The 12812-nt window shown below is 42.9% G+C and overlaps 1 protein-coding gene across 9 annotated transcripts in view; it reads left to right on the forward strand.

Annotated features, from left to right (window-relative positions):
* Positions 1-12812, forward strand: part of rap1gapb (RAP1 GTPase activating protein b) — a 95361-nt gene that overhangs the window by 32351 nt on the left and 50198 nt on the right. For 2 of the 9 annotated variants that reach the window (XM_076742277.1, XM_076742308.1), the window contains exon 1: positions 3456-3591. The exons of 3 other annotated variants lie outside the window; for them this stretch is intronic. In XM_076742277.1, the coding sequence (XP_076598392.1) occupies positions 3548-3591 (44 nt within the window). In that variant the 5' untranslated portion in view covers positions 3456-3547. Of the gene's footprint in view, positions 1-3455; positions 3592-12812 lie in introns of those variants that run through there. 4 more of the 9 variants (XM_076742268.1, XM_076742303.1, XM_076742294.1 and 1 more) reach the window with 3 other exon arrangements.

Below are 12812 nucleotides of genomic sequence, written 5' to 3' on the forward strand. Positions count from 1 at the left end.
CTGTATAGATGAACGTGTTTGTGCTGAACCAGAAGTATATCTGATACTGTGTACTCAGGGAGTGGAGAGATGTTGACTGTAATGTGAACCACATGACTGTTATAGGCCCTCTGTGTGGTGTTTATACTGTCCTGCCTTTGTCAATCGTAGACAAGGAATCAATGCTTTTTTTTCCTTCTGCCCATAATAACTAATCAAGTTCCTTCATATATACTTTGTGTCTTGTTAATTCTGTCCATGCAGTTATTACAGCGTCTCGTAAACTTCTTTACTTGCCGTTGGAACTGTCTCTCTGGAGGTGATTTACTCCTAAAGTATATCTCTACCCCTGTGACAGCAGTGTTTCAGGGTGCACTGAAACCCATCCCGCAGAGGGCAGCCTCCAATCACCCGTCCCCCTCCTCCTGTCGCCAGTCAAGTCCTCAGAGTCAAGGCTGACCTGCTTTAAAAGAGCACTCCGACCAGCCTGCGACGACTTTAGAATGAAACCTGCGGACGTAGACTAATTACACCAAACTGCCCTTTCCCTTTCACCTGCCGCGCACAAATCACTCTGGGCAAACAGCTTTTTTCTTTCTCCCTCTTTCCACAGCCTCATGAAGGACATCTTTTGAGGCACATGAAAAAAAAGCCACGGCGAAAAGAGCTCTTGAAAATACATTACTGTAGCGACAATAACGAGTTTGTGAGCGGACGCCTGGGTCTGGAGAATCAGTCTGTTACAGACATTTCAGTGTCGCTGTCAGCTGAGGAACCGGGGCAGGCTGACTGGAAAGGAGGAGCTGCCATTTGTGCCCACTTTTTTCGAAATAAGAAAGGGATGTGACTGCAGGAGGATGCACATTTTTGCCTGTGGGCTAGACTGTTAAACTGCACTGGAATACTTTTCTAGTAAGATGCATCTGCAAAAGAAGCTGACAGATAAAATGAACATCAAATGTATATAAAAAAAACATACACAGAGACATAAATAATAAAGGAGTCCTCTGACTGTCTGAATGCTCCAGTTACAAAACAAACAAATAAGAGGCTGAAACACCTCTGCTGAGGGGAGATTCTCAACGGCTGCTGCATTCAGGCTCAAATATATTTGACGTTAGCCCCGAGGTCATGACCCAAATATATCAGATAATACAATATTCTGCTATCGCATGTTGCTCTTTTTCTGCGGTGCTGTCACTTCATCTTACAATCACATTTGTGCTCCCAAAACAGCTGTTTCGGTCCGTTTTCGTGATGGACGATTGGTTGTTTTTATTTGAGATACAGAATAGTCAAACAGCAAGCGTCAATGCAGGACAATCGCAGCAAATATCAATCAATAAAGCAGCTGAAGGACATTGGTGAGGACACTGTGGATGACAAATTCCTGTGTCCTCTCCTCTAGCTCCTGATTTGATTTATAGCACACGTCTGGCCAGAATCCAGTCAGACCTAATAGAATCACTAAAGGTCGACTGGGGAGTCATCAGGGCGCCCCGACATTAGCGCTGAAGCGTTGTGGGACAAGAGGACAATCAATGCTCTTGAAATGGACAGGGCAGGGAAGGATATAGGGCCTCATCATAGCAGAAAACTTAATAATTTACTCAGATAAACAGTATATAAAACAGGTAGGGGAGAAGGTAGCCAGAGGCAGAGAGAGGACATGAAAGGAGAAAAGAGCAGAGGGGAGGATGGCGAGAGGGAGGTGAAATGGAGAGGAAAGAAAATGAGAAGAGACAAGAAGGAGGCGATATCAGAAGAGATGTAAGATTGCCCTCTCTTGTTTGACTGTAAGCAGACATGTGCTCTGCCAGCAGATCGACAAAGATATCACTTTCCACACACCTTGATGCTGGTGTCACTTTGACAAGTGTCTCCATTTGATCTATTTTGTAAGTTCAAGAGCGGCGCAGTCACAGCAGAGGCTTCGAGTGTCGGTTGTAGAGCTGGAATGGCCAGGTTCAAACGGGTCAAGTAACATGAGAGACTTGCAAACATCAGGTAGTTTGGCTGCACCTCTTTTCAGTGCGAATCCACTTCAGTGGGAGCTGTCATCTAAGATGTGAACCAGGAGGTTTGATAGCAAACTAAGATGTTATTTTTCCATTTACAGAGCAGCCAATAATGTCTGTTGGGCTTAGAATCGTCACGTTCTGAGCAGAGACTCAAACAACAGTCACATTAAATTGAAAAGGTAGATGTGCCAAATTAGTGACTGGCATCAGCTGGCATTGCAGTTCCAGTGCAATGCAAACTTTCTGCCAGGTCACTGAACCCTCCCAAAGGGCAGATGAGGAAGTGCATCAAATCCTGAACATGGGCAGCGTTCCACTTCATATCTTCAGGGGCTTAAAAGGTAGCTTAATGATTAAACTGTCACATTATTTAAGTTTGGAGACTGCTGCCTCTATCACTGCATGCCAGTAGATGTTTGACTTTGGTGTTGAATCCTTTTTCATTTTCTTTAAAAAAAAAAAAGGTCAAATAGAGTAGAGCTGCAACAATTACTGGATTAATCAATTAGTGGATTAGTATAAAACTGATCAGCAACTATTTTGATTAATTGTTTTAGTGAGTAAAAATGCCAGTTTCTCAAATGTGAGGGTTTTGCACAACCCATCTTCCCAAAAAGTTGGGACGCAGTGTGAAATGAAAGGAAAAACAGAATGTGAATTTGCAAACAAGCTGTGTACTTTTCTTAAGTTTTCCTGAGCTCACATATGAATCTCCTTTATACAATCATGCGTTCACAAAGTGGTGAACCTCGCTCCATCCTCGCTTGTGAACGACTGAGCCTTTCCAGGATGCCCCTTTCATGCCCAATCATGATCCTATCACCTGTTACCAATGAAGCTGTTCACCTGTGGAATGATCCAAACAGGTGTTTTTGGAGCGTTCTTTACAGCAGTGAACTAAATATCCTTGAGGTTTAGACTGTTCATCAAATAAAACAAGCTATCTGAATATATCACCTTTGTTTGTGGGCAGTTAAAACAGGCGTTTTACGTGATTTAATTTTAAATAGACGAAATGATTACTTGTTAAAAAGACACACTGTTGGGCGGAGAGCTTTTGTGATATCACATCTTGAGAATTGCTTGTCGGAGTTGAGCGGCAGCGGAAGTCGCTGTCAGAGGTCACCGGGTTGGAAATGTAAGAATTTCGTGTCCTCCTCCTGCTGGAAATGAGAAAGCTGGAGTCTGAGGAGCAGTCCTGTTTGTTTCCAGGACAACGGGACAGCCGGACGCACCTTCCTCTTAATCTGGCAGAGATAGGAGCTACTTAGTCAGAGAGCACAAAGGAGACACGAGGAGGGAGGGCCGAGATGTGTCCACACATAAAATACTCCCAGACAGAACACACACACACACACACACACACACACACTCGACGAGGGCTGAGACAGGGAGGAGGAGAGAAAGAGTTAGAGGTGTGGAAAGAGAGGAGAGACAAACTGAGATAGAAAAAGGAGGAAGGTATGCTTGTTATTCTTTAGCCTGGTGCTGTAAAGTGCTCTGATATCCTGCGCTCAGCTGGGAAGCCTCATCAGCCGCTCAGCAGGATGCCTCAGAGGAAAAGGAGTTTCACATTTGGAGCTTATGGAGGGTAAGATAATAGAGGATTAATCTCTCCGCGTGCTCAGTGATGTTGGAGTTTGCCAGCTTCGTGGGCGCTGCCAGCGTTGGTGTACCTGTTGCATCTTGCTCCTAACCCATCTGACTGGGTCGCAGAGGAGTGCAGAGAGGAAGGTGTGGAGCTGCTCAGGGAGTTTCATCGCACCTGCTCAACAGCTGCAGAACTAGATGACTCTGACAAGGTCGTTCACTGTCAGCACCGCGTGCTCCTGATTTACAGCTTTAACCGTTAATGGTGAATGGCTGCTGAGATGCTAAAATAATGAGATCGGTGCATTAATCTGCGATGCCACAAAGGGAGATTGTGTCGGTTGTTTGTCTTGGTCGTGGTGACCTGTTCCAGCTTGATTATTTTTTTAAAGACTTTTCAGAAGTTGTGGGTGCAGACTGCTCAAGCGAACAGCCTAGATTTATTACTGAGTACTGTAAAAAGCAGCGGTAGGTTGAGGGAATTAGCCAGCCCATTAGTGGTAAATAAAGTTATCCAAAAATAATCAAGACTTGAGGGGACTTTTTTATTACCTCTGGTGTGCTAATGTCTTCTGAGGAAAGCAAACATATTAAAACAGAAGCGCTGGTCGTTCATCATCAAGGAAAGTGGTGTGTCATTCTCATGAAGACAAATAAATGCCGTTAATATTGAGTTATTGGAAAATAACACTGGGTCTTCTCTTTGATGGCAGTTGAATCAGCATGATTAATAGGAGGGAGTGAAAGAGGATGGATGCGGCTTTGCATCGCCACGGTCTTGTCAAAAACATCACTCACATACATTTGATGATTTTGTCGCAGTCGGAATGTGAGTCTTTGAGATATGAAAACACTTTGGTTTATGAGCAGTGAGCCGCTCAGCCGCGCAGTGCATTAGAATTCATGAAGCAACTAAATTACTTTTACTATTGTGTTTTGCTGCTCGTGGGCTCTGCCAAGTCTGCCTGGAAAGCACTCATGAGGCTCAGTTTGACATTTCTGTGGTAGGAGTCAGGTTGAAAGCTAGCCTGAGTGCACAGGCAGATACCGCCAACCAATGGCAAGTAAGTAAGAGCTATGTAGGGCACGAAAAACTGTATTTTTGGAGCAGCAACAACCAATTTGTTGTGGAAAGGGATTCTAGGAATAGTAGTTAAAGAAAAGGTAAATGTTAGCTTGAGAGTTGCTGTGTAAAACTACTACTACTACTTCTATTAATGTTTCTTGGTTTCAGGTAATTGTCTCGATCTTATTTGTAACATCACATTTTCTTGTCAACCACTAAGCCACAGGTCTTTTTTATTTCTACATGTGTAAACTAAATGATTGACTGGTTGAGTCAGTGGAAGCCATTCAGCTGTATCACAAATCTCCAGTCCAGAGAGAAAGATGAATGAGATGAATCTCCACCACGCCTGGCAGCGTTTTTTCCTCACCTAAGAGCCCCGGCTGTCGTAAGCAACTGATGAGTAACATTCGCTCGACTATTAGGTGTCAGACAGTTCAGGTCCACCAGATGTGACTCTGGTTAAATGGAGGTGTTTGCATCTCAGTGGACTACACATCAGTGATGTGAGCTTAGAATTGGGGTGCAGTCCAGGCCACTGAGGCTGTATTAACTGCAATCACTATTTTAACCTATAAATAGCCCCTAAGTGGAGGAAGCAAAGATTTCTGGTTGTCAATTTGTTTCATGCAGGGACTTGTAAAAGGCAACTGGACTCGCTTGAATGCTGAAGAGGCTTCTTCAGTTGTGACCGACTGTCAATCCTGCAGGAGGATAAATGACCGGGACTCCCCACCAGTCAGAACCAAAGAAGCTTCTTAGATGGGAAGGGAAACATCTTCTAGAACCTCAAACAAGTCCAGTTTTCACAGACATCATGCAGGGAATTTTTTTCTTTCACCCACAGTGATGTTTGGATAGAGATCAGACTTTAGGGGTTGATTCTGGTTGCAGATGCTATCAGAATCTCAGCCAACAATCAACTGAGACGTACTGCATTCCCCATCAGTTCCAGTGATTTAGCCACAATACGTTGTTAGTGTCGCAGCTAAGGTTGGATCGGTTGCGTCCATGCAAACCACTCGATTGCAGGAACGATCTGCCTTTGTGTGTGGAACAGTAATTATCAAAGGTAGTTGAATCACTCGTTATTCACGTCAGCAGTAAAATGAATCGACTGCGCGGCTGAGAAAAGCCAGTCCTTGTTCACACAGCAGACAGATTGTCCCCAGAGCAGCTCTACTGGAACAGTGTGATAGTTTAGCATCTTGCCTGTTGAGGGACCGTGTTCCATATTCATTTACGTTGCCCTAAATCTTCCCCTCCATCTATGATCCAAACCTGATCATTATCGAGTCACAGACCTGCTCCTCTAATCTCTGATTGTCGGGATTCTTTGAAAGCATGCAGCGGTCTGAGATGACTTGGCATGTTTGTGTCATGAACAGAAACTCTAATGTGTCGGACATATTTGGTTTGTTGCAGTTGTCAATAAAATGTGTCCCTGTTGTTAAAAGCCTTGTTGTTGTAAAGGAGTCTCTCTGGGGAAATTAATGCCTAATGAACAACAGGGAAAGGATTCTCAAACAGAATTTGATGAAGCCCAGACTTGGACCATCAAATTACCGGTCTACATCCATTTTGGGATTTGCCCTTGAAGAAGTTGTTTTGCAGCCGCATAATTTCCGCATGCAATTTAATGTAAATTGCCTCCAGCAGATGATAACGTGGCTCTTTGTACAAAGCTGCAAACAAAAACCAATGAGCTAAAAAAACAACTGAAACTGTGTCGCATTCGAGTGTGATTTTACTGTCTCCTGTGCCAGTTTCCATGTTGATTTGACAATCTTTTTATACTATGTGAATTCAAAATGGACATTTATGTTAAGTAGACAAAACGATGGATGGTTGAGCAGCTATTTTTTTTGCAGATTTGAAACAAATAGATCGGCACTCCCAGTAGCTAGTAGTACAGAGAATTTCCATCTTAAAAACCTGTAATGCGTCTTACATCACATGACATATCGCACCCATTGCAAGCAATGAAATAGTAGCAAGAAAATACATGTCAAATAAAGCAAATGCTGATTAATATATCAAGATTACATATATACAAAGAGTACGCAAAGAAAATCATGTACTCCTCTTTGGAAAGTACTCCATAAAAGCCAGAGGCTGACTAACCGCCCTTTTCACTAAATGCACATTACAAACACATGTGACATGGCTAACCTGTTGCAAAATGTCACTCCAAAAGTAGTGAGAGGAAAATGCATTTCAACATTATTAAGCTACTTAAAAAAATCACAGTACAGACAAAGGAAATGAACAGCATACATGCAGATCATGTACCGTACATAGTTTGTACTACATAAGATGCTCTCTGCTCGGCTCGACCAGAAATCAGACAAGCATCTCGTTCATCACGTCCATTAAAGTCCTTCTAATGGGAGCTGCTGTCTATTTGTTCTTCCACTTGTGTTTCAGTACATAAACCATAGGACCAAGCAGGGGAGGTCAGTGCCCACCCCGTAAACACCCTCACACGAGTTTAAGGGCCTTATATGGTATGCGTGACTTGCCCGTTTTGAGATTTCAAATTTGGATGGTGAAGATTTAGAGAAAGCCGGTCGATGATGCTGGTGGTTTCACAGGCTTAAAATTACAGCCGGCTGGTTCCCTGCTGGTGAGCAAAGTCAGCTCTAAGCCCGAAGACAACTAACAACTGTTCAGCCAAGTGAGGGATTATAGGATTGTGCACATAACCCACTGCTCGGCTTCCCCCGCAGGTATTATACCTACCTGATGGTGGTGTTGAGGAGGAGGATGAAGCGATTGTGCACCCAGTGCACCTTTTCTTTCAGGCGTTTTACCTTTTCAGCTGTGTGTGTTTTGTTGTTCATGGATCTGATCCATATGGGGCGGTTGTAGTCTGCATCAGAGCTGCAGTGACGAGTCGATGAATCAGTTAGGTATGAAAAATTCATTAGCAGCCATTCTGATAATCGATTAATCATTTAGGTCACTTTTCAAGTCAAAATGTCAGCTTCTTAAATGTGAGGGTATGTTGATTTTCTCTGTTTTATGTAATTAGAAACAATATCTTCGGGTTTGGGACCCGTTTGGGAAAACAAGGCATTTGATAACATCCCCTTTGCCTCAGTGAAATAGTGTTTTTTGATGTTTCATACATCAAACAAACCAGCGATTAATTGAGAAAGCGATCAGCAGATTAATCATTTTTGAGCCTCAAATCTGCGTAATTATGCAGATGCATTTAATGAGAGATGTTGTCTTTTGCTCAAAGACCCTGAAAACTTGGCTTCGAAATTGAAGCATTTCTGTATAAAATTGAATATTCAGGACTAAATAAACAACATCGAAGCTGAGAAAACATTTTGGGGTATTATTTACTGAGAGGTTAAACCTTAAAAAGTCAGTTAAACTGTGTGGGTGTGGTGCAGTGAGAATTGACTGACAATCTGCAGACTCTAATTTTGGTCTCAAGCCTAACAATGAATCCAGCCAATTTAACTTCACATTAAGTCTGTTTCTAGCTTTGTTAAAAACGATGCATCACAACAGACTTTTCAACCCGCTGCCTTGTTGTCACATGCACTTTCTTGGTTGGTGGCACTGATCGAAGGTCTGCGGTTTACTGGATTACATGAGAGCACAAGACTAATGGTGGCATCTGCATCTATAAGGCGAAATAAGTAAAAATAAACACGTGTGCTACGACTTAAGTAGAACACGAAAAGTACTGATGAAGGCTTAAAAGGCTTTTAATGGATCGTTTAGACGACATGAGGGATTCTCTTCTCTGCATCTTTTCAGTGCTATTGGGACACACACACACACACACACACACACACACACACATACACCTGTATTGATCACTCTGAGCTCTTTGTGCAGTCTGATCATGCCATTTAACAAAGAACACAACATTTCTGGATTTTTACAGAAACTGCTCTCAAAGGGAATTTCTTCTGATGTCTCTTTCATTCCTGTTCTCTCCATCAGAACGTTTTGTTTAAGATCTTCCTGTAAGTGTTCAATCCAGATATCATATTGATGATTCATTCTGTTGATTTGTCTGTCCGGCCAGTCACGTGATTTTGAAAAGATTAAAATGTTTACTATTCGAATTATCAGGACGCTGCCAAGCTGCATCTTCTCCCAGCACCCGGCCAAATGCAGCCTTCTCTCCCCTCAAGGGTTTGCTTGTCACTTCTACTAAAGCAGCCTACAGTTTAGTCCAATTATTCTAAAAAGTTTGATGGCTGCTCGAAAATTGAATTAGCTGGTGAAATTCTGGTTCACTGCCATCTCGGTAGAACCACGCGCTGCATAAACCATCTGAGAGCGGACTGCATGATAAATAGGAAAAACAGGACTTCGCTGCGACTGTACATGTTTGAACCCCTGTTGTGAACTTAACAGATCACAACAGCCTTTATTTATCAAGTCTGACAGAGGAAGAGTGCTGATGTGGAATAATTATTGAAGTGCTCTTGACAGGCTTGTTCTGAATGCTAATGCTCTCTTGTCCTCCCACTCAAAGAAATCTGATGAATACATTCAGTGGCATCTCGTATTGATTCTCACATTTAACGTAATTCATAGAGCTTTCTGCCTGAATGGCTCAATTTTCTATTGTCTCTTTTCCTGGAAGCGTGCTGTGGTTCAAGTGAGTGTTTTCAGCCTCTCAGCTGTCAGTGAAAGCCATGTGGTACTCAATCAAAAGATTAGTAATTATGATACATAATGTAATCAATTGCGGTATCCGCCCCACCAAGGTTATTTCAGCTCCTTTAAAATCAGATGATCTCATACACTGGGAGATAATTAAGCTGCTTGTAAGGACATACAGACAGTTAGCTGTGAAAGTGAGGTTGTTAGCATCTCGTTTTTGGGCAAACAATTATACATATGTATGAAAGCTCAGTGGTAAAATGGCTGGAGATTGTTGCAACACCGAAGCCCATGTTGTTACCTTCCACCTATTTGTGCGCCCTTCCTTGAGTGTCACATGTCTCCACAGTAGATGGAGGTGTAGTTGTTTATGTGTCGGTGTCTCACCCCCGACTGTTAACACCAAAACAGTGTGTTGCCTGTGTCAGCAGGGGGATAATCACCAAGCGTATCGCTGACTGGCAAACTAATATTTCCATTCTCAACACTGGGCAACAAACAGAGCAAAACAATGGAGCCATCACCAGCAACACGCATAATGTCACTGTTTGCATGCCAAATACATTTTACAGCTGTGTGCAAAGGTGAGCTGTACCTAATGGCAGAACAAAGCGCTGAGAGCGTGCACAAGGTTTATGAAATAACATGTTTGATGTCAGACACACCGCAGTGATACTGTTTCACTTTCTTACATCATCCCGTCCTCTCTCATACGCTTTTATCTAATATTTCTACAACAGACACAACTTCTGAAATAGGAGACGGGGGAGGAGAGACAGGGGTGAGGACTGGCAGGGGGGTGAGGAGCAAGACAGCGCTAGAGATGGTAACGGGCTAGTGAGCCACAGAGCGGGGAGAAACAGGGAGATCAGTGTGAAGATACTCAGATACACAGACGTGTGTCAGCCCTGGTATGACCACTTGGCTCTATTCTGCCACCCAGTGGTGTGGGCATGCTATTGACCATTCACCCACTGCTTCATGGACTAAAAGGGGTCTTCCAACAGTCTTGTACTGCACTTCTGTGATGTTTGGAAAGGTAAAAATCGAAGCAGCAGATCCTGAAATTTATTTCTTTGTGTGGGTTAAACTCCAAGAAGTCTGGATCCTACGTTTCCCAAATGCAGCTTGATGGCATCTTTCATTAGACCCCCCTCACCTCCTTAAAGGCCCACTCGATTCAAACCCAACACCCCCAGTTTGCGATGCAGATTTTTGTAAAAAGGTTATTTTTTCAGCCTCTGGGAAGCTCGTTTTGGTGCCACAGAAGACCTTTACAATGATATAAATGTTTTAAACAGGTTGACTGTGTGCTCAATGTGAAAAGTGGTCTGAAGGTCATGTGTACATCAGCAGGGGTGGCCCTTTAAATCTGAACGCATTTCAGATTTCAGGCAGATAAAATTCCCATTCTATAGTGCTCATGTCAACTTGGGGAAAATCACAGATCTAAAGCAATCAGTGAAAATCTGTCGGGGTGATGAGGTGGAGCTGTGTGTCTGCGTTTGGATTCAGTATGTGAAGGGGGCATGTTCAAGCTACAGCAAGGTTTGGTCTTAAAGTAGAGGCAGACTGTACGCTCTTTCTCACAAATCCCAAACCCTCCTGGACATAAATAAATCATTTTAAAACTGGACATGATGCCGTTGCATGAATATTTTATGAAGGTGATAGTAAATCATGAGATGTGCAGTCTGTGTTGCCTTTGAATGCATCCCCGGCTCCAGACTCTCCTTGGGTAACTATTACGTAAAAGGTTTGGTGACATTGCAGGAAATCTCATCTATCACTTTAAAAGTTTCTTTTTATGAGTGAGGAAAAGAAATAATCAATACGGTGTCTCTCTGCCAATGTCAACAGATATTGCTGACAAATTGCAGGTGAATGGAAAGTTAAAATATTAGTTTTGTAACACCGGATGTGCCACAGTCACACACATTGTTATTACACATGACATTGCTTTTCACTTCAAGGGAAATCTTGGAAAGGATGAGACTGGAGATGTTTCTTTGAGGTAGATAACAGACTCAGATGACCCAGCAGTAATCCCACACAGAGCTGAAACTCTCCCTGACATATTGCTATTACATACTACACTTAAAAAGACAAACTTCAGTTGCTTTTTCTCTGTTTGAAGGAGGCAGTCAGGAAAATGGCTCCAATTACCCTTATGTTGTTTTCGTGTTGTTGTTTTGCTGATGAATGGGGCGGCCGCCTGTGGGCGTGTTGGCATAGGATGACAATGGTATTTATTTGATTGGCTTCGTCCTGGAGGGGAAGGGATAAGCGGCGATTATCAGTGGATTGATCGTCCGCAACCGCTGTCTGCTTTTGGTGCCGCTTCAAAGATTGATCCAGGTGGAAGAATCTGCCCTGCATCATTTACATGCAGGAGAAATAAAAAGAGAGCATCACACATGAGACTCCTAACAAACAAACCACTCTGTTCTCTCTGACTAGGACTTTTGTGTCCTATTCCATCTCTTCCTCTTTTTACATATGAGCACTCATACCTTCTCTTTCTCTGTCATTAATCATATGAACCCACAGTTCCTGTAATGAAGTCCTTATACAGATAAATCTTCCCATGCTTTGTCAGCTATCTTGTCTTATAGCCTTTTTTTTTTAATCGAATATAGTATTTGACTTTGCTTTCTGTGAAACCTATCTGTCCACCACCCCTTTTGGACATTTCTACACATGTGCCTGCAGCTCCTTCCTATCTTTGAGACAAACCCACCCTGGATGTACTTAGCAAGAGGCAGAGGAGTAGATGAAGGGAGTGGAGGGTAGAAAAGGGAGCAGTGGAGGGAGGTGATGTGGATTGTATTCATCTGGCTTCATGAAGGCACACTGTGGTGTATGTTCTCAGCAGTGTTCTTGCATTATGGATCAAATCACCATGTGTAATGTCAAAGGGGTCGTCTGTAGTGACACAGAGAATTATCACCCGACTCTGCAGTGTTTCACCATCTTTTCGGTCATTGCTTTACAGAACACAACTTAGCTGTTTTGACTCAGCCTCATCAGCGTTGTTTCCAGCTCCTGCCCATCAATAAATAGCAACAAACAAAGTTAGCACGTAGTTGTAAACATAGTGGGCGATTTAGCAGCTAAAGAGCCACATGTTTCCCTCAGGAAGTGGTGGAGAGGAAACAGAACTTTAAGGAGAGTGAATATTGAACTAACATTTGTCAGACAACTTCAGATGAGAGCTAGCACTGCTTCGTAAGAGACTCACCATATCAGCTTTATACAGTCAAGTTGATCTTAATATGGTGATGTTAGCCTCATTCTGATGATCCGTGAGGAGCATACATGAGGCAACAATGGACAGGCAGGTATGCAAAACACCTGTGCACATCCTGGTGGTAGAAGCTCCAGCTCTTGGTCATTGTAGTTTTTACTCAATGTGCTGCGAAGCATCCAAATGGAAACCATACTTGATAAAATAAGGAGTACAAAAAGGGGTGAAACGCAGTGAGTATAGAAAAAATATACACAATCAGAGGCATCTT

Source organism: Chaetodon auriga, chromosome 2 (genome assembly GCF_051107435.1).
Source record: "Chaetodon auriga isolate fChaAug3 chromosome 2, fChaAug3.hap1, whole genome shotgun sequence".
NCBI lineage: Eukaryota > Metazoa > Chordata > Actinopteri > Chaetodontiformes > Chaetodontidae > Chaetodon > Chaetodon auriga.